Genomic DNA, 21,581 nt, shown 5'->3' with positions numbered 1-21,581 from the left:
TGTGGTGGTTTAATTCTAAAATACCAAGGGTTTTGTAAAAACAAAGAATTAGCAAACTAATTAGCATGAGCAGTGCCTATCGGGGCTCTCGCAGAAGAAAATGTGGTGATGAATGTAAATTGAAGGCTCAGTGACGTGCACTTGTTGGAATTAGCTGTCAAGTAGTTGCAGAGAGGTAAAATGAATATTTGAACTGTGTGCATCTTGTGGCCAGCATTTGTTTGTAGGAACAGGTATGGGATGCACTTTGTTGAAGGTTGAAACAGACTTGCTGCTGACAGCTGGGAATTGGGAGTTAGCCTAACCAAGCAAGCATGCGTTGCATGCACAGCTGTCTGAACACAGCTCCTAAGTGTAGAAAGTAAAGGGGGATTTCCTTGCACTTGCATCATGTATTTTGAATTTGGCTTCATTAAAGGATGCTGTTGGTTTCCAGGGCTAGAACAGTAGAGAGAGTTCCGGAGGCAATAAATATTGATAGTTTCTTCTTACTCATGGATGATTTTATCAGGTCATCAGTCTCTCTGCTCTGTCTGTCCAAACCATAAAGTGAAAATTATATCCATTTAAGGAAGAATCTAAGACGTGTGAAAAAGCAAGAATGAGTTAAATATTCCCATTCAACTTCTTGTGTTGTTGAAATATTAACTCTTTAACTCTACCATGCTATGTTTTGCCTCTACTAAAGACTGTCCATTATTTTGGAATTTCTTCTTTCTAGAAACATTTCCGTTTTCTGGGGAGGAAGATATGAGTGACCCAGAGGCTTTGAAATCTTTACTTTCCCTCCAGTGGAAGAATAAAGCACCTAATTTCCCAGCTGAAAGAAAATTCAATGCAGCTGCTGCCCTGAGTGAGCCATACTGTGCTGTCTGTACCCTCTTTTACCCATATAACCAGGTAATTCCTGAAACTGCTCTGCTGGATGGGTTGGTGCTGAGTGCTGAATGGTGACTGTGAAAGAGTGCAGATCTTCAAAAGAAAGAGGCAAGTCTCATACAAGTGTGTGCCTCAAAGAAGTGTTTGGATTTGGCTGAGGCAGTGGGTCAGGCCTTCCCCACTATCTCTTCTGGATGCTCTAGCTTTCTCAGCTTTCATTATTTAAATGGCACATACAGAGCTTTGCATTGCAAACCCTGTTTCATGCAGAGAAGCAGTGTCATATTGGGCCTATGAGTGCTCCTGTTTAGATGCGTGCCTGGATTTTTGAATATATGCAAACAAGCAGCAAAATGAAGATTTATTCAGTAAGCATATGGATCATTTTTTTGAAACTACCAATATGCTTTGAGATGTATTATAGCAGAAAGGCAGAATTTGTCAGGTGAATTAGTTATTTGCCCAGTTGTGCATTGATTTGTTCTTGTGTGCTAATGGAGCCAAAAGGAGTGTGTGTGTGCATTTTGGAGGCCTTTTCTGAGAAAAGCAGGACACTCCTCCGCCTACAATTGAATATTGAGAATAGAGTATCTATTCAGAATTCCCAAATGTTGTTGTATAAAGGTTGTAAGGAAAGCAGATATAGCTAGAATGTTTTAATCCGTTGTTTTTAACTCTGGTTTGCTACCAGAAAGCTTGAAATGTTCTTCTAGGGAAAATCTTGCAGAAAGAAAAGGGAAGAAAAATGCCAAAAGGATGGAGGGTATCATGGGGAGTGGCGGGAGATCTTGTTTTTACTAATTTCGTTTTCTCCGTAGTGTGTCCAGCTGCAGTTTATGACCTTAGATTTTTACTGAAGGAGAAGGAAGGCTTCTCATTATTCTAATGTTTCTTTGAGTTTTTAAATAAATTGCAAATCCCGGTAGAGGTCTAAAGAAGAGAGAGGAGCAAAATGTGGCGGGTGGAAGAGTGCATGAGAAGATACAGCTTCAGGTTCCTTATCTGTGCTGTGTGGTGTCAGGTGCTTTTTGTAATGGTATTGCTTTGACTTTAAGGTTAAAACTGTGACTAGAGAAGAGTGATGTGATCTTTCTCTTCAAGTCCTTACAGATGGATAAAGAAGCTGTCCCAGTCTCTGTAGGGGAGACCACCTCTTTTGTCCACCTTTCTAAGTGCGGACAGAAGACGAAGCCTCTGATCCCAGAGATGTGCTTTACCTCAAGTGGAGAAAACACAGAGCCCCTTCCTTCAAATTCGTATATTGGGGAAGATGGAACCAGTTCCTTGATATCCTGTGCCAAATGCTGCCTGCAGGTTCATGCTAGTAAGTGTTTCCTTTGCCACCAAAGTGTTTTGGGTATTCTCAGATTTCTTTTTATGCTGTCTGTATTTGTAATCCCTAATGTAGACATGCTTGCTGTTCCTGTCACTTCTACTTCTTCATTTTCTTGTACTAGTATTAGTGTATATTTGAGTCCTTCTTGGCAATAAATATTCATAAAATGTAAACAAATAGCTGATTCTTTTATGCTTCACATAAAAAAGCCTTCATTTTGTTATATTTTGCTTTTTAAAATAAAGCCAAAATCACACAGCTTATTGTACTGTTTTTGTTTGTTCAAGTAGCAGCCTAAGGTAAGAAAAGGTTGGTTTGGTTGTGTTGATTTGGCTGCATTGTACAGAGGAGTTTCTGAGATATATTTTTTATTAGTGTCTTAGTTACTATTTGTAGGAATGACACTTGATTACAAAAAGGAACATATGTCTGTTTGTTTCTCTGCGTTCTGTCTAAAAGAAGAACTGATTAATCCTCGTTGAGTGTACCTTTGCTGTAGATTGTATGACATCCAGTTAACATTTGCACTTGTACTGGATGTGACAATTACTGTTCAGCTGTTTGATCTTGACAGATGGGAAATCCTATTTGCCTTGCATAGTTGGAATTACTTTTGTTGTTCCAACTTAATAGTCCACAGGTCACCACGCAGCTCAGTATGGCTGTCTCTTCTGGAGAACTAAAGCACAGCTGTTGTTTCCATACTGCAGCTGTGATTATGGTCGCTCACTTGTGGTTAATAAGAGCAAATGATAAAGAGAGAGCGTGACTGTTTTCTTTTTTCCCCCTACAAACTGTGGTCTCTAGTGATCAGACCAGAGATGCTGGATCTTGTGCATGCTATGTCTTCACTAGACTAGTCTATCAAAGTAGTTTCTGTGGCCAAACTCTGATTTAGTTAGAGAGTCATGTGGTCAAAGTGATGTTAATCTGCAGTCTCGGACACTGTGTAGAGAAACTGAGCTTTCTGTTTTATCTGTGCCTTGCCCTTGGGAATAGGGCTTAACTTCTGTGCTCTAGTCTGATGTGGTTTCAAGTGTCTGCTTTGTTTCCATGTTACTGTTTGTACCACCAAACTGTGATATACCTTTGACTGCTGCAGAGAGTCCATTTGCTTTTATTATAGGATTGCAGTGTTCAGTTGCTGTTAGGTTCATCTGACAGCATGCTGTGAAACTTGGCAGTCTGCTTGCTATTGAGAAGTGCCCTTACCCAACCCAAGCGATAGGTTATGACAACAGCAAGGACACAGAGAAGAAAGCTTTTGCAGAGGTCTTTAGGCTTTTAAGGTGTTGGCAAATCCATGAAAAGGGCACATGTTCTTGTACCTTTGCCATCGTTGTTAAGGGAGAATCTGGGATTCAGTAAGCCCTGACTATTTCTCCCCTCGGATCCTATAGCCCAGCTCCCTGTGGACTTGAAGCAAGAAATAGTGCTATTCTACATCCTGTTGAGCTCCAGCAATATTTCAGTCAAGGGTGTCAGTTTCTCTTGCAGTTCAGTTTCCAGGTTAGTTTTTAAAGATTCATCATCCCTGTCTGTTTTCCAGGATTGAGTTGAATGTGCTTTCTTGGTTTGCCATGTGATAAAGAGAGACTTAATGTAGGGGAGACAGCTGTGGATCTATATTATCGACTTTTTTGACAAACAGTTTGTCTGGTTAAGTGGATAATTTTTATAAATCCAGTTATGGTGGCAGTCTCAGTGCTTTCTGAATAACTTCTTTTAGGTTTTATTCAGTAATTTGAGACTGTCCAGCTGATCTTTTATGTTCATTTCTGTTAGGAGAGCATGAAGATCATGTGTTGAGCTTTGTGTTAGCTAGGATGCTGACCAGCAGTTTATAAATATGTTTGGTTTTCTGCTGCAGAGTAGCATTTCTTTGCAAGATGGTAGAATCATAGATACACTTCAAAAAAAAAAAAAAAAAAAAAAAAAGTTTGTGTCTTCTGTCGTTATTCAGTAGCAAGCCTCAGCACCTGTTACAGAGTTTTAAGGGCTTTAGAGTCTTTCTTCTCTGTGTTTGTTATAATCATTATGGGACTTTCCTGTTTTGGTGCTGCTGAGAAGTACGCTGGTGCTTACATAGCACAGTAATAGATGCCCTGTAAAATCAGTTGCTTCTAGTATTTTGTATAACCAGAAATTAGAGGTAGTTTAAATGCTGTTAAATGTGAAATGCACGTGTTTAATTTTGTTGTGGTATTGCTGCTTCTTCTTGCTTAGAAAACCTTTAGCAGAAATGATGTTCTGAATTCAGTGGTCTTAACTGTTTTGATGTGCAAGTGAAGCCCAGCAGTAGTAATTTTACTGTAATTCCAGTCCTTGCTTAAAGGGTCAAAGTACTCAGGGTTTTCTCCGTGTATTTTTTTAGCTTAGTGTTTTGTTCTCAGACCTGTTGGTCCAAATTCTGTCCGCTCCCTGAGAATGACTTTCCTTATTTATTCAAATGCTGCTCCCAGTTTCAAATATATTTGTGAACTGAACAGGCAACAAATTAGTACTACAGAAATAGTAGCAGAACTCTGATGTGTGCAACTCCATTTCTTTCAGGCTGTTATGGAATACGTCCAGATTTGGTGAATGAGAGCTGGTCTTGCTCACGATGCTCAGCCAATGCATGGGCAGCGGTAAGCATCTACTCTTCTGGAGACAGAGTTGATGAGATACTTCCACAGCGATGGGTGGTGGGAGGGTACTTTTTGCCTTTGCATCCCAGGCATAGTTGTTTTTTTCTGAAAGATCTGGCAGACCTTTCCAGTCCTGCTCTGAAGTAGTTTTGTTACTACAGGAATGCTGCCTGTGTAATCTCAGGGGAGGAGCTCTTCAGATGACCACTGATGGGCGGTAAGTAATGTTTTTAAATGTTTTGTTCTTCCCTTTTTCATCTCATATTTGATGCTGTGAGTTTGGGCTTGATGCTCAGTGTATCAGCAATTTTTGGCATTGTGGAAGTAACTGCTACTCACTAAATTGGCAGGGTGAACTTTGGTAACTGCTGTCTTACAGGTGGGACCAGATTTTTCAGTAGCAGGGTTATGTGGCCCTGAACACTCTTAAATTTGGTTCCTTCTCAGTGAAAGTTTTTTTTTTTTTTTTTTTTCAGAAAACAGTTAGTATCATTCACCATCAAACGCCTAAGAAGATTGAACCCTATTGTTCCAGAGAACTTTACCTTGGCAACAGTGATTAACAGATTAGTTAGTAATATTGCCAAGGCTGCAACCACCATCATAAACATTCCTTGATACTGTAGGTGAAGGAGTCAGAGAAATGTTAACTGCCCCCTGGAGTGTTTACTTCAAATAGTGGTGTACTTTGTTTCCTCTTTACCTCTTTTTCCAGGTGGGTCCATATAATTTGTGCTATTGCTGTCCCTGAGGCCCGTTTTCTCAACGTAATAGAGCGTCATCCTGTGGATATCACTGCTATTCCAGAGCAAAGATGGAAACTGGTAGGTGTCTTCTGGTGTTGGTGTTCTCACTCTTTTCCCCGGAAATCATAGAATCATAGAATGGTTTGGGTTGGAAGAGACCTTTAAGATCATCTAGTTCCAATGTCGCTGCTATGGGCAGGGACACCTCCCTCTAGACCAGGTTGCTCTAAGTGCCGCCCAGCATGGTTTTGAATCCTTCCAGGGAAGGGGCATCCACAACCTCACTGAGAAGCCTGTTCCAGTGTCTCCCCACCCTCACGCTAAAGAATTTCTTCCTGATATCTAGTCTAAATCTACCCTCTTCCTGTTTAAAGCTATTTCCCTTATCACTGCATGCCCTTATAAAAATGAACTAGGGAGCTGTATTATTTGCATGTGTTCTTGAGATGCTAAGTGTCTGATATGTAAGCAACCAGTGTGCCTTTAGTCTCTAGGAATGTTCTCTTTACCCTAGATGGAGCCTGGGATATTTACTCACCTCACAGTGGGGGTTAAACAAAGTACTGCATGGCCGGGAGTGGGCTGGGAGATGGTAACTGGAAAGAAGCTGATGTATACTGACTAGTTCACCTTTAATTTGTTTTAACTTTACTTAAAGTATTTCTCTTTGTTCATCAAGAAATGTATTGTAGAAATCAACAAACATTTGTGTGTGACCATGACTGTGAGACACCGCAAAGATCTTAGTAAAAGTCCAGCTACAGTTTCTTATCTAGCTGCACATAGTTTCATATGAGGGATTAGTAATGGATGATTCATTAGCTCAGTGCAATTAATCTTTACGTTAGTTAATGCTCCATCTCTATACTGTGTTATTGCAAAATAAATCATGCTTTTGCTGCTTATTTTGTACAGAATTCAGTTGGATAATAGTTGAGTGTGGTATGGGGGAAGGTGATGTTAGCAGTGATACATTGGTTAGCACTGATGTATTTGTTCACTGTGCAGCTATTTAGTGCAGGCAGCCCAGACAGGCCTGGGTGAGAGATTAGGAGGAATCTGTCTGCTTCTAGAGTTATTTCTGTTGTGCAAATGGGTTCTGTACACAAATGTGAATGTAAAAAGCATTCATTATTAAAGTAGAGTGATGGAGCAGCGTGGTGTGAGAGTGATAAATCTTACAGCACTGGGTCTTCATGGATCATCTGACATTTCCAGCATGCATCCTCTTCATTACCACACTTGTAATGATGAACCAAAAATCCTTTTGCACAAGACTTACTTGTACTGCTTAATGGAGCCTCACAAGAAAATATTGTCTTAATTCTTTAATTCTCCTGTGGCTACCCTACAATCCTATAGAGCCTGGCTCCTATTAGCACAAGTAAAACTTTGCTGCTTCATTCTGCACTGACGGCTGTTCCACCCGAAGCCTCACTGACCTCCTACATGTCTTTATGTCTGAATTAAAGCTTTGTAGTTCTGTTAATTTATTCGGTGTTGTATTCCTTTTACGCTGTAGGTGTTATGATGTAAGAAGGAGACTTTTAACCTAATTACTGATTACGAAAATAATTCTGCTCTGTTGGTCATACTTACGAACGCTATTATGGAATGGATGCGTGCTCTGTCAGTGTCTGTTGAAAATAGGTTATTGGTGTTGCCACCACATTTAATGTGACATTCATAGTTGGATTGGAGCGGACCTCAAAGATCATCAAGTTCCTTTGAGCGCATTTGATTTGGAAAAGAAAGCAAATATTCTTGAGCTAAAACTTGAAATCAGTTTAGTGTTATGAACTAGTAAAGATTAATAATAATTGAGATGTAAGGGCGGTGGGACTTCTGCCAGCAGTTTATCTAGGAAGCCATACTGAAGCTTGCTGAAAGGCAGTGGTGTTAGATCTGGTCTTGTCGTTGAAGTTGATGTAATGCTAGATAAAATTAGAGTTGACTTTTCTTGCTGAAAAAGATGGAAGAAGATAGAAGAAGTAACATGAAGATTAGTTGAAATGAGTAGATAAGACTTCTATCTGTGATTATTACTATTATTTATTGTTGTTGTTTTCAATACATTAAGTTACTGTGAGAGGGCTGATGTGTCAAGGAGTTACAATGACCTGTTTGAGGAGTATCTCCTGTTGTACAGACTTACACCAGGCCTCCGTTTTGCAGCCCAGACTTACCAGTTCATTGATGGGTATTGCATCATTTGAAGAATGCAGTTTGCTTGCTTCCTGATTAATGGTGTATTACAAGCCTGTGTGCATAAATTATTTCTGATGTGGAAATTTGGAATAATTAGCTGTCATTCCTCAGTGGAATAAATGAATTGCAGTGTTCATCAAGCGGGAAACAGCCCATTCCTCACCTCCAGCTATGACCCAGCTCTCTGATGTGCATTCATTCTGAAGATTTTTGTTCTGGGCTTTAGACCTTCTCACATCTTCCCTCCCTCAGAAAACATCTTTAATCTTGCACGTGCTGCTTCCCTGCAGTACTTAGCACTTGTGCTTTTAAGCATCCCATCTCCCACGCTTCCAGATGTTCAACGCTCTTACTCCCTCCACATCTCCTGCATTTCAGTCTCACTGTGGCTCTCATTTTCCTTTATCCTTTGATCGTATTTGCTCTTGATATTCCATTTGTGAATCTCTCTTCTCTGTCATGAGAAATTTGTTTGCCGCTCGGGTGTCATTAAAAGCGTGCTAATCCTCTTGTCTTGGAAGAGTCCTGTTTGCATCAATAAGGGGAGGTTCCTGATGCTTGAGGGTTAATACTCCCTGGAGAAGCAGTATTGAGCGCACTGTAGATCAGCAGTTGTCCCTGCTGGTGAGAGAATTAGGTATTGACAGTTTAATAATGAGATCTCATTGCTATTGACTTGCTTTCAGTGCTGTGTTCCTGCTGTGCACTTTGCTGTAGTGCTTATCTGGCTTTTGAACATGGTTTACAGAATGATAAAGGCATAGCTTATTAAATAAAACAGAAAAAAAAACCAACCCACATTCTGGCAACAGTAAGGCCCTGACTTTGAATTTCCTGGCTTTTGTTAATGCTAGTAAAGAAGTCCAAATTAATCTTTGTTGTAAACATACTGACTTAATTTAACTCACAGGAAGTGAATTTGACTTCAGATCCTTGTGGGATGGGTCATGGCTGGGGAGCGGCTGGCTGGCAAGAAGGCATCTCCCTTTCTTTTGTGTGTTTTGCTTTGAAGGAAGAAAGAAATATTCTTTGGAGAAGGAATGGTTTTTATTTGCCTTGGCAAAGCTTTGTAGCTCTTACCTGGGTCCCATGCACTATGAGAACGCAAATATAACTCTGAAATTTGGCAGTTCTTTGTTTGCATTTATTATGTAATTTACAGTGCTTTATGGCTCTTCATATTTTTGAGGATACGCTCTTCAGTTATGTCAGATCTGGAAGCAGAGTGAATTTGTACTTCTGGGAGCTGTATAGGCTGACTGTGTGAGCTCAGGCAGCTTATATTGCATTGCTAATCCTATGGGATGCAGTCATTCATGCGGATCTTACAGCTCAGGTCATGAGTTCCGTGATGATGTGTGCTTTGAACAGTGCATTAACAGGACTGAAGTAAATGAGAGACCATGAAGATGTAACGAGGAAAAGAGAGACCATCAGACACGTCAGTTTAACATCAGACACCGCAGAGAGAGAAAGACTGTGATGCATTGCATCATGTGTGATTATGGGACACTTATATTCCAGTGGATGGATGGTTTAGGATGGAGACAGTCAATCAGACAGTGAGGCAGTGGCTGAGATGAGCCATGTAGTGTGTTTGGAGATGGTCATCTAGAAATGGGCACTAAAAATTATCACATTGCTCTGTTCCTTCTTGTATATGGGAATAGTTTCTCTAATAACTAAATTACTGGGATGTATAGTCAGATTCATGGGTGTATGATGTCTCTCAGGATTTTATTTATTTGAAGTACCACAATTCATTCTAACAAGTAAAACGCATGTTTATCTCAGGCGTGGTAATTTCCCTGATTTGCCTCATCTGAGAAGCCTCAGCCAAGGTGAAGAAGCTGTCATCAATCAGTGACAGACTCTCCGCTTAAGATCTTAAAAGCTTAAGAGTGGCATTTCCAAATAGTTGCATGGAAATATTACCATCCAAGGGACTGGGACAACCAAAATCTCATCCGTATTTCTGAGGGAAACAATTTGGTGCTCCTAGGGGATGAATGAGGAGGTTCATCTTGTTTCCTATTGACATCTAATACTGGCTTTCGGCCCCCAAAAAGCTTTTAAAGCAGTCATGTCTTAAATTGCTTAGCCATTCCCCTTAGGTTCTGTCTTGTTAGATGAGCTTAATGAATAGATCTGCTTTGCAGAAGATGTTTTAAAAATACCGAAAGATCTCATACTACTTTCCCTTGCAATTCTGATGTTTGGTACTAGATTTTTATTTTTTCTGTTGTTTGCCATATCTAATTTAACACACATTCCAATAAAACATTTTCAGTTGATATGTTTTTATCAAAACATAGAAACAAAACAAAGCAAAAAAAAAAACAACCCAGATAATGTTTTGTTCCATTACAAGAAATGATATTCTGTTAGATCCACTAGATGTAACATTCCACTGAATAGAATAGAACAAAGTATTACATAGTTATCCCGTGTTCCATTCTTTCTGAAAACGAAAGCATCACTTTATTGCAGTGTAGCTGTGAAGATTTAGCTGCCGCTTGAAATAACTGCTGTTGTGTATATTAAGGGAGATGAGTATTACATTGCAGCCATTCTTAGGTAATACTGATGTGTGTTTGTCTGCCGTATCCTCCTTTTCAGTCTCAAATTGGGTTTAAGACTCCTCACTGTTAGTATGGTGCTGGAGGACTGAATTAGCGGTAGATGTCATCACATTTGTGGGAACGACGTCAGTTTGTGCTGTGGTTCCTTGGCTTGTAAGTGATTCTAGGCTGGTAGTTGGACGGGCAGCTCTGGTAGTATCAGACTTGATTCCCCAGCATGAAACATCCCAAGTTTTGGTTGTGGCTTCTTTGTGCATACACTAATGGTGTATACATTTGTGCTATATAATAAATTCTGACCTTGTTGGTCATCAGGGTGGCAGTATGTCGCCTTAAAGCTATTGTTACTGCATGATGCTGATTTGTTCTTCTTCTCAGAAATGTGTGTACTGTCGAAAGCGGATGAAGAAGGTGTCTGGTGCCTGCATCCAGTGCTCCTACGAGCACTGCTCCACTTCCTTCCACGTGACCTGTGCGCATGCTGCTGGCGTGCCCATGGAGCCCGATGACTGGCCCTACGTCGTGTCCATCACTTGCTTCAAACACAAAGCAGCCAACCAGAATGTGAGTTTGCTGGTTGCTTGTTTTTGTTTTCCTGCACCTGTATTTTTAGCACAGCTTTTCCAATTGCATATTTCTTCCTTTCCTCTGCCAAACAGATTCAGTTTCGAAGGGAAGTGACTCTTGGACAGACTGTGATCACAAAAAACCGGAATGGACTCTACTACAGGTGTAAAGTGATCGGCATGACGACACAGACTTTCTATGAAGTAAACTTTGATGATGGGTCATACAGTGACAACGTTTACCCAGAAAGCATTATTGTAAGCAGCTAACTATGAAGGCTATTAAGTTATAAATGAGTGTACCCTCATGCTGTTCTTCATCTTTGTCCTTCCTCTATGACTTTATTTCATTTCATTATTCTGCTCCTTTACAAAGATGTGGTTTTTCTGTATGTGTAGGACTTAACAGAAAGCAGTGCTTGTTTTGAGTTGCATCCTGTTTGTTTTGTGGTTGAATAATCTCTGGTTTTTCAACTGACAACTGTGATTCATGGGGGAAGCAGATTGTCTGTAAGCGCTTCTGGTTGAAAATAGGAAATATGCTTAATAGAAGGAATGTATAAAAAAGGCTGACTTGTCATCTCATGCTTTTTCTTCCTGATTGAGCCATTGATTCACCACATGAAACATAGCAAGTCAACCCACATGTTTTTGTTGACATTGGCAATTTCATGGTTTGGGATCTGTAATGAGAAATTTTCTAGAACTGAGTACTGTCACCAGAAGGTGCAAGTGTTTTATTTCTCTTTTTTCACAGTTTATTGGTTTATTTGAGATTAGTTAATCACAAATCTAGTAGCTTTCTCCTGCTTAATTGTAGTATTATGTGGCAACTTCCCTGAGTAGTGACCTCTTCTACTAGTTGTTGAGCTTTGTCTGTTCTGACTGTCTGACCTCTTTGTCTCTATGTCTTCAGAGCAGAGACTGCATTCAACTGGGGCCCCCTCCAGAGGGTGAGATGGTTCAACTGCAGTGGACGGATGGAATCATCTATAAGGCCAAGTTTATTGCAGCCCAGATCAGTCATATTTATCAGGTATGCACAGAGGAGTACTTACATGCTTCATGTCAGTATGTCTGACGGTTGCCCTAATTGCTCCCTGGGTACTTGGATGCTTACTCTGAAGAGAGGTGTTTACTCATGAAGAGGGAATTTGCTTTCTGGAGTTAATACTATTCGTAGTCTAAAGAGACATGTAGTGTTACAGTAAGATCGCGATAAAGGTTTTCTGTGACAGAATATGGATGTATGAATAGAAGTATGTCTAGACTGTGCTTTTAAAACATAAGCTTTTCTTACAGTGAGAAAAACACGCAGCTTTTTGTTTAGAGTTGTGCAGGTCTTTCACTCGGATCTAAGAATAAAAAGAGAGTAAGTAAAACAAAAGGATTTGTTAAAGTCAATACAAGATCGTTTGGCATGAAGTAGCTTTCCTCTTGAAAGTAAACGTCTTTGCTCTTTACATGGACAAAGAGGCAACAGGTTGGTCTCCAGAAGGTGCTCCTTTCCTGTGACCCGTAGTAATTGTTTCCTGTCTGAGCTTTCACCATTATCAAGAAGCTTCTACACAGGAACGTGCCCACACCAGAGAGCCTGTGGAGGAAAAGCCATTCACCTCCATTGTGGGGAAAAGAATTTAACAGCTGGTGGCTCAGCTTTGTTAGTGATGAAACAACTCAGGTCAAAGTGATCTGCTCTCAGTATTCTCTGATGGCTGTCCAATGAGTTGTGCTAATGTAGCTCATGACCTAGAGTTTCCCATGAGTCAGTATTTAAATAATTAAAACTTTGCTTGAGAATTCAAGAGAAAGTAAGAGAAATGATGTATCGGGAGACTATTTGTAGTCATGGGAAGGGACTTTGCAGAGGAGTAGCAGTGTGTAAGAATAATAACCTCATATACTCTCACCACCTCCATTTTTAAGATGAGAAGAATAGCAGGCAGTTTTTGGTCTTTGAGTCTGTTGCACAGACAGAATCTTTGTTTCTGGAAGGTTGTGATAGTGAATAAAAGAAGATTTAACCTGGTACACAGTATTTCAGCAGAAGGTTTTATAAGATGCAGTATGTTCATATGACTGAATCTATTTTAAATGGTACCAAGAAGTTGAAAATAACAGTGATTTGTAAAGGAAGGTGTACTTCCTGCACATTCTTTTGGAAAATACATTCTGGGATTTGCAAAGAATTGTTATTTTAAAGAGGTTGGTGCCCCTGGAGAATTGTAAAAGGCAAAGGAAGTCCCAAATCTTGCATTTGTTTGAAATTGAGTTTGGATTTCTATCCTTTCTGCACAGAGTGTTTCATATCTGTGTGCCAGGAGCACAATAGCCCACCTTGTTAGTTAACAGTCTTTTTTGTGTGCGTAATGGAAGGCAGCTGCTTCAGAGAAGATGTGATCCAGGTGACCCAGGTTATGAATAAGTACAATACGTTGTTCTATGAAGATCTATTTTTATGCATGCTTTCCAGTTTAATCACACTATAGGAAATTGTCATTGATTTCTTGAAAGTAAAATAATTTGAAATAGGCTATTACACTTTGAGTGCCAGATGACAGAAAAATATGCATGAGGAGCCTGTGTTTTTCAAATCACACGGTTACCTATAAGTAAAGTAAAGCTCCTCTCTGTGGGGAAAACAGCCTGAATAGCTTTCTACATTGGTTTCCTGTGTGCGTATTTTTTTCAGCAGTTGCTGTGAATCTCTATTGTCTGTCTTGGAATAGGACTGTATTTAATAACACAGTGACAGTTCTGTCGTGAAATTAGTGTGTTCAGATTAAGACAGCATGGATTAGCTTTGGATTTTAAACTTGTCCTGTCCTATTTTGCAGTGGCTTTCGAATTCGCATCTCTAAGTTTGCATTTTGTGTGCTAAAATTAGATCTGTATATATATATATATATATATATATATATATATATATATATATATATATGTATATATATGTATATATATGTATATGTCTGTTAGTTCAAACAACTTTTAACATACTCTAATGTGTATTCTTAAGAGGATCTTGAGCCATATCAGTAGTTTGGAACTGTAATAAACAAAATGCAGCCATTGTGTGATAGCTGAAGATGTCATTGCCCTATGCTGCCAGTCCTCCCTTGCTGCTGAAGTTGAGCACGTGCAGTGGAAATGGCAGACAGGAGTCTGCTTGTAGCTAGTTCACTTGTTCCCTAGTGATCTGTAAAACCTCAGAGTAAATGCGAGTGGTAGCATCTTAAACCAGCTCGGCAGAGCTCATCTTTCAAAGATTGTTCTCCTACCTGCTTAGTTATTACTGTTGGGGTGCATTGCTCAGCTAAGGCACCTCAGCAGGCATCACAGATCTTGGGTAGCTAATCAGTTGTAAGATCTGGACAGCGCAGGAGGAGCTCGGAGTGCAGGTGCTCACTTCTTGCTGAACATGCCCAGTCTGAACCTGATGTCCCACATTAACTGCTATGTGTCTTTCTGCATTATGCAGAGAAGTATAAGCCCTAAGCAAAGGAAGTGAGCATCTCTTAAAAACTTCTAATAATTTTAACAATTTTTTATGCATGTTTCCATGAATAAACGTTGCTGTAACAACTGATTCAAAATTCATGACACAATCAGTGCTTAGTGCATAAGATTTAACATGAGGACTTACCACCAGTTCTTGTACCTGACTATTTCTGCTTAATGGAAATGTATTTGAGTAGCTGCCGTTGTTTCCTTATGACGTGTAAAAATGCTTTGTTTATGATGAAAGAAATTCTTATTACCGTATTGGTCTGAATACAGGGCTGCTTTTTATTATAAGTGAAAAGCTGTTCTTTTTTCAGGATTTGAGTTAAAAAAAAAAAATCGGTGGAAATTTCTAGCCCTCAGGCTGGGAGGGGATAGCAGGCATGCTGTAGCACAACCATTCTAATCTGCAGGAGCACTGAATGAAACTGCTTGGGCCAGATAAAACGGATGCCTGAGCAGCACTAAAACCTGGATCCTGGGTTCAGACTTATTAAAGCTCATTCTACAGCAAAGCTAGAGAGATGCAGAGCCAAGAACAGTGAATCATCCATGGAGCTGGCTTGCTGATACTTCCCACAAAGGGACCATGCTTGGCATTATCTGGGAGTGAACTGATCATGTATTGTGAATCTAGAAGCCAAACATTCTTATTTCATTTTCTTTCTACTGTGCAGGTTGAGTTTGAAGATGGCTCCCAACTAATGGTAAAGCGTGGTGATATTTATACCTTGGAGGAGGAGCTTCCAAAGAGAGTGAAGTCTCGCTTGGTGAGTATTGAAGTAAAAGAAACAATGAAGTGGCTGTGGCTTGAAGTACTTGCTCACTTTTTCTTAACATATTGTTTAGACATTAGGTGAACGCATTTTCTGTGGCTGTAAAATTCCCGGTCACTCAAAAAATATGTAGAGTCACTGAGATCTTTGGTGTGTAAATGCTTGAGAGCATGTATATGTTTTTTTTTCCTTATATGTTCAGACTTGATTCTTGTATTCTCTGGTTAAAAGATTATTTCCTACTATTTTACGTCATGAATTTAGTTATATGGACTGCCGCTGTATCTCAGTGCTGCCTTTCAGCTTGAATTAGATGGATTGGCCTACAGCTAAGTGCTTTCTGGAGAATTGACTTAGTGACATAGGAGCAAAGCCATTTCTTACCAAACAGGAGAGTTAAAACATGATCCTTACAGAGCTCTTGTCTAAAAGATCACCCTGCCTTTAAATGCATGCAACTGAAATATTCGGCCTAGAAAATGAGGGTTTATTGCTGGATGTTTTCAGATCTCATCCTTCGACCATTATTAAAACAAACACTGAGACCAGATTCGATGCCAATGAAGATATAGCTTTCCTCTTCATTCTAAATGTCTGTCATACTAGCTATTGCATGGCAGGGACAGATCTACAGAGTTAATCTGTGATATGTTTGTGGCCTTCAGTCTCTTAACAAATAAAATGATGGTCCAACCATTGCTTAAGAACACACGAACCACTATACCAAGTTGAACCAGTGATTCTCTGAACCACTAGCAGAAGCACAAACTCACTGTCCAAAAATATCTAGTAACAGTTGTTTATGTGGAAAAAAACTCACATTTTATCATGTTTTCCTCAAGTTTGGAGGAAAACTTTGCTTACTCTCAAAAGTGCTTACTTTTATCCAAGTAACGTTTGTAGAACGCTGTCTGAAGCATCTGTAGGGCTTCTCCATCTTCTTAGAGGCACTTCATCTCCACAAGAGGCCTCATGGCATAAATTTTACAGTTAAGTAATAATTTACCTTGTTACCCTCAGAAGATTTTTGGTGACAAAGACGCATCCTAGAATTGTTTTTCAGGATACAGGATTTGGGAAACAGCATATTCTCTGCAGTGGAGACTATTGGGCTTTATATCAGTCCCAGGGAGAGGAATGTAGGCTCTAAAGTGAACAAAATGTTTCAAGCCTGGCTGAAAGCTCAGATTCTTCTCCTACGCGTTCTGCTCCCAAAGACTTTAGATGAAACTCCTCAGAAGTGATGCTCGTGGTGCTTTTATAGAGAACAGCAGAACAGAGGAACAAAGCAATAGGAGAAACACATCTCTTTTGAGAGCATAAGAGGAGGATGAACAGAAGCAATCATACAGTCATCTTAGCCCCAAGTGCTTTCTTTGGGTCTTTCCTTTCTTTAACAGACATCAGGGAAGCCCGTTTCCTGTGTGCATTCTAGGAGTGAACAATGTGAAGAGACAGAGGAGGATAAGAGCGAACAGCAAACTGTCAAGGCAGGAATCGAAGTAAAAGATACTCTGATAAAGAAGGAAGGCAACTCAAGTGCTTCTCCTTCCAGTTTGGCTTCAGAAGCCCAGCAGTTTTTCTTTCAGCTTTGTGTGTTTTGGAATTCGGTTTTTCTTCAGAAATTCATTGTATCACTCTTTGCTGCCATGTTATGCCTGCTGCCTGGTTAAGCGGGCGCATTCAGCAGTTTGTGCATGTCTACCTGTGTTTTCCTCCTGTGCTTCTAATACTGTACTCTCATGTCTCCTGCAGTCCCTCAGCACTGGGGCCCCTCAGGAAGATGTATTTTTGGGAGATGAAATGAGAGCAGCCAAGCGTCCCCGGCTGGGGAATGCAAGGAATCCTGAAGAGTACGGACAAAACCCAGATTACTTGGCCTTTATGGAGAGCCTGTTGCAGACACAGTACCAACCTGGCACTCAGAGCAACATGTTTTAACCAGGATTAATTAAATATGAAGTTAACCCTTTTCAAGCCTGTAGAAAAATAACCAGGAAACTCCGGAATATAAGACCAGCGTTGTGCAATACCCTGCTGTGAACTCTTTTCATCATCTTCTGGTTTGGACTGCAAGAAAATCCTGTCTGGCTGCACGCTACCTCTACTTTGCCAGACCAACAGAACTGGGAGCCTGAGAAACCTTCAGGCAGCGTTTCACCTGGAGACTTTCCAGCATTTGTACTGATGGAGCTTTGTGATTAGCTCCTTTTTATAAGGCTTGGAAAGAGTTAAGATTTGACTAAGTGACTTTTTAAAATACGTCAAACTCTTTTGTCTTTAAAGGTGCTATTACACTGACTACTGAAGCAGCCTTTGGAATTGTGTTTTCTGTACATAGAAGTCAACTTTGTGAAGTTTTCTATAAATAAGCACTATTAAAAAAAAAAAAAAAAAAAGCAAACGAAAATAGGAAAACAAAAGTTTCCACAAAACATTTTTTCTAGATTATGGCTTTAAAACAGAAATAAAATCCTCCCCTCTCTCATCCCTCAATGAAATGTGACTAATATTACACTGGGGAGAGAGAAAGCAAGAACAGATGTCCTGGAAAGTTCTGGGTTCCTTTTTGTAAAGAAATACTATCTCATTTGTAATCTGGGGAAGATGGGGAAAGAAATGTTTCATAGCTGGGATGTTTCTTACTGTTAATTCTCTTGAAGAAGTGATAGATGTGAGCATTTCTGCCACGTCAACAGGAAGGGATGTAGTGAAGCAATGACCAGGTTCTGGTCATTCTTGTCATCTTCCTTTCCCATCCTTGCCATAAAAGTTGCTTTCTAGTTTAAAACAAAACAAAACAAAAAAACAAAACAAAACAAAAAAAAAGACAAAAAAAAAAAAAAAGACAAAACATAAAACAAAACCAACAAAGAGCATGGCTTTCAGTTATAATATGCCACTCGGTTTTGGCAAGTGTTCTGTTGCTGCTTCTTGTGTTAGTTCCTCTAAGAGCCATCCCCTTCCCCGCTGCAGACTAGAGCACAAAGGGATTGTTCTAGCTCTCTGGTAGGCATGTCTCCCATAGGAACCTTTTTTCTTTTCTTTGACTCCATTTTTATTTTTCTGAGTTGTGCTCCTTACAGTTGTGAGAATCATTCCATGACAGAAGCCCGGGAGGTGTTTGTATGTTTTTCTTTTATCCTATTAAAGAAGAAATTCCCCAAATGTCTTTGATTGTTGTGACATCCTTTACTTAAGTAAAGACTGAGCCTTTAAGATACTCCTGGGAAGAGGAATGCAAGCCCTTCATTTAATTGGACTCAGTTCACCGAGAATTGAATGAGCATTAAAGGCAAAAACAAATCCTCAGATATTGAGCAGGCAGCTCCCGCTTGGACACTTGGAAATCACCTCCAATCGAAGAGCTGTTATGGAAGAGTGTTTTGTAAAAGCCTGAACCAAAACCCTGCTGGAGTCACTGGAAAGTCCTCCACTTTCTTTGGAGGAGCTCTATCAGAAGGAAGGATGAATGCAGCCCTGGTGCAAAGCTGGGAAGGGGATGTGGCTTCCAGAATATCTGGGTGAGGGGGGCAGGGGTGCATCGCTGCTCACCTGGATGTCCTGGCCTGGCAGAAGCTGTCCTGAATGCTGCATGGCAGTCTTTTCCACTTAATTTCCTGAAATCACTTGGACAGAAAGAGACTATTCCAATATTCTTTTTCTTTTTTTGTTCTTTTAAGCCCCTTTGCAAGGTGGTCGTTGTTCTGTGGAATGGTTTTTAAGCAGTGCTATAGTTGGATCTTTGAGGGAATAAGTGGGAAGGATTTGTGGACTAGCAGATAGTAGCTGAGCATCTTACAAGACTTGATAGGTATTAAACTGCCCTACTGAAGAGTGGAGACAGTAATTTTTTTTTAGTTTTCTTTTTGGCTTTTTGTTCTCTCTTGAGAGAATTTCAGTTCCCTTTATTTCTTACTGCCTCTGCTGTGGGTTACTTTCTTTGTGTGCACACGTGCGTATTTGTAAGAAGTTTGAAATAGGGTTTTTTATTTTTGAGGTTTCGGTGTTTTCAATGGAAGTCTGGGAATCCAACAGAGACTAATAGAAGTTTTCAACATTGGCAGGGTTCTTAAAAGCCTCAGTTGTTACTCCTATGTAGCTGTCTCCTGTCAGTTAGAGCATCGTTTAATAGAAAGCTTGCTTGTATAAAAGAAAAGGAATGTTGCCAGGCCTTGGAGAAATATTTAAAGCAGCTGAGAGAATTTGAACAGCAGAGGAGTTTTTTTAGGAGGGGGAGGGAAAGGGTGGGATGAGATGAGATGAGTGGTTGTGAGTGACAGGGAATTTCCTCTGCATGTAAAGTCCTGACTGAAATAGCATCATTACTGTGTTCATATGTAGTACTCTTTTAAATACTATTTATACTGTACAAAACAAATTGTGTTTCCTCACCCCATTCTCAGATGATGAGTTATGTTTAAACGTGAACCTGGATCTGTGGAATGCCCTTCCTCGTTGCAGGGGTTCTCCCTTTTTGTTCATTTTTAAATCTCTTTTTGGTTTAGGAATGACTTGTGCAGATTATCTATAATGACTGTGTTGATGGCCTGTGTGCATCAAACTATTGACAAGGAAATAGAAAACGCACAGTCCTACCCTCTCCTTCCTTCAGTGAAATATATTTGTAAGTGTCTACTGATGTGCTATAAAAATGCTGACTTTTTTCTAGATTAAGGATGTGATGTATTTTTCTTTTTTTTTTTTTTTTAACCCTCTGCCTCTAGGTTCATAATGAATTAAAGGCTGTTGAGCACTTCGGAATTACAATTGTTGGAGGGTTGAAGTCTCTTCATTTCTAAGTTTAAAGTAGCTTGTACTGCAGGATAAGAAAGCTCTGCATCTGATTGGGTACCTGAGCCCAGACATGCTAAGACTGTTAAGCAGGAACTTGGTTGTTTTTTTTTTTTTCTTCTTTTTTTCCACTTCTGCTCTGTTAATCATGCAGGAAAACAGGTTTGCACCTCTTCCCAAAATTAGGAACCAAGCTTGCAATGTATTTTTCGTTCAAGGTCCAGGATTTGCTCTAGATTGATGTGTCATAAGGACAGTGGTTACGAAATAGCCAAAGGTTATCCTAATATCCTTTGTCTTATATGTCACCAGTTTGCTACTTCGCTTTGGGAGTGTTTCTCATAGCATTCCAGTAGCCTTCCCTTTAGCCCTTAGAAGTCATGCTGACATTGAACCACTTAAAATATGATCCTTCCTTTGAAGAAATTATTTTCCTTTCTGAGCCCTAATACTTTTCTCCAAATTCCTCTCAAACTTGCAGATGCTGCAGATTACATGAAAGAAAAAGAATCTCCAGCGTTTAATCCTTCATGAGTTAATAGTTTTTTTCTTGAGAAAAATCAGAGCAGTCACAAGTGGGCAGAGGCTGCTGATACAAGTCCATTATAATTTACGTCTGCGCAAAGTTTACCTGTTGAGTTTAAGGTCTTCTATAGTGCTGTAATAAGAACAAATACAATTTTAAACATGTCTTCAGTACTTCCAAGTGACTGCCTGGATCAGACATCAGAAGACAATGTTCAGAACTTATATCACAGCCTCACAGAGTAGAATAGACACTTCTGTGCAAACATCCCTGAAGTCAATATAGGTTTCTGTTACTAGCTCATACTACTGTACTAAACTATAGATGATGTGGGGTTTTAAGCAGCTGTGCTACGCTCAGAGAGTCTTCAGGAAGATGATGTGAGTGCGACAACTGCAGTAGTGCAGAGCACTGCTTCCTATGCTTTCCTCTGTCTATTATTAAATACTGTTTGGGGCTAGGTGGAAAGACTGTAAATGAGCTCAATTCATTGGCCTTTTCTTCTAAACTCTGCAACTTTCCTATCCCTGGAGAAAGGGAGTTTGTATGTATCTTAAACAGCTGAGCTACCTCTCTTACTAAGGCAAGTTTCAGTCCCCCTTTTGCTTTTCCAGTTGTTCCATCTGTGCCAACTCCATCCCTGGGAGGTGCTGCTGTCCTCTCGTCCTGCCCCTGCACAGGATGTTCTACATTACTGGGTGCTGGGTTCCCTCCTGCTTGCCTGTGATTCTGCCCTGCAGAACCATTTCCGAGGACTCAGCTGTTAGCAGACCTGGGTTGTCAAGGTGGGACAAGATGCTGGTATGTGATGCTTTGTCGCACACAAAAGACTGCAACTTTTTCTTACTGCTTTGAGCAAGTCCAGCTTCTTTTGGGCTGCCTAACAGCAGTGTTTCTTCACAATAAATGTGTTCTGAGATATGTAGCATAGGAGCTGATAAAACTCCAGGTCAGTATCACCAACTGTCACATGCACAGTAAAGTAATTTTGTGATAATTGCTGGCAGCAATAAAAAGGCTGGGATCAACACACTACT

The 21,581-nt window shown here is 40.0% G+C and overlaps 1 protein-coding gene across 2 annotated transcripts in view; it reads left to right on the top strand.

The window, feature by feature from the left end:
• The window catches only part of KDM4B (lysine demethylase 4B), a 74,884-nt gene extending 54,890 nt beyond the window's left edge, over positions 1-19,994 (top strand). For both annotated transcript variants that reach the window (XM_042835608.1, XM_042835607.1), the window contains 10 exons: positions 722-900; positions 1,981-2,203; positions 4,769-4,845; positions 5,007-5,062; positions 5,561-5,669; positions 10,760-10,945; positions 11,041-11,205; positions 11,864-11,983; positions 15,126-15,218; positions 16,980-19,994. In XM_042835608.1, the coding sequence (XP_042691542.1) occupies positions 722-900; positions 1,981-2,203; positions 4,769-4,845; positions 5,007-5,062; positions 5,561-5,669; positions 10,760-10,945; positions 11,041-11,205; positions 11,864-11,983; positions 15,126-15,218; positions 16,980-17,165 (1,394 nt within the window). In that variant the 3' untranslated portion in view covers positions 17,166-19,994. The remainder of the gene's footprint in view (positions 1-721; positions 901-1,980; positions 2,204-4,768; positions 4,846-5,006; positions 5,063-5,560; positions 5,670-10,759; positions 10,946-11,040; positions 11,206-11,863; positions 11,984-15,125; positions 15,219-16,979) is intronic.
• The last annotated feature ends 1,587 nt before the right edge of the window (positions 19,995-21,581 follow it).

Source organism: Centrocercus urophasianus, unplaced genomic scaffold (genome assembly GCF_019232065.1).
Source record: "Centrocercus urophasianus isolate 14NV4802_14NV808 unplaced genomic scaffold, USGS_Curo_1.0 seq_54, whole genome shotgun sequence".
NCBI classification, from domain to species: domain Eukaryota; kingdom Metazoa; phylum Chordata; class Aves; order Galliformes; family Phasianidae; genus Centrocercus; species Centrocercus urophasianus.
This window is presented reverse-complemented; position numbering and strand designations above follow the sequence as displayed.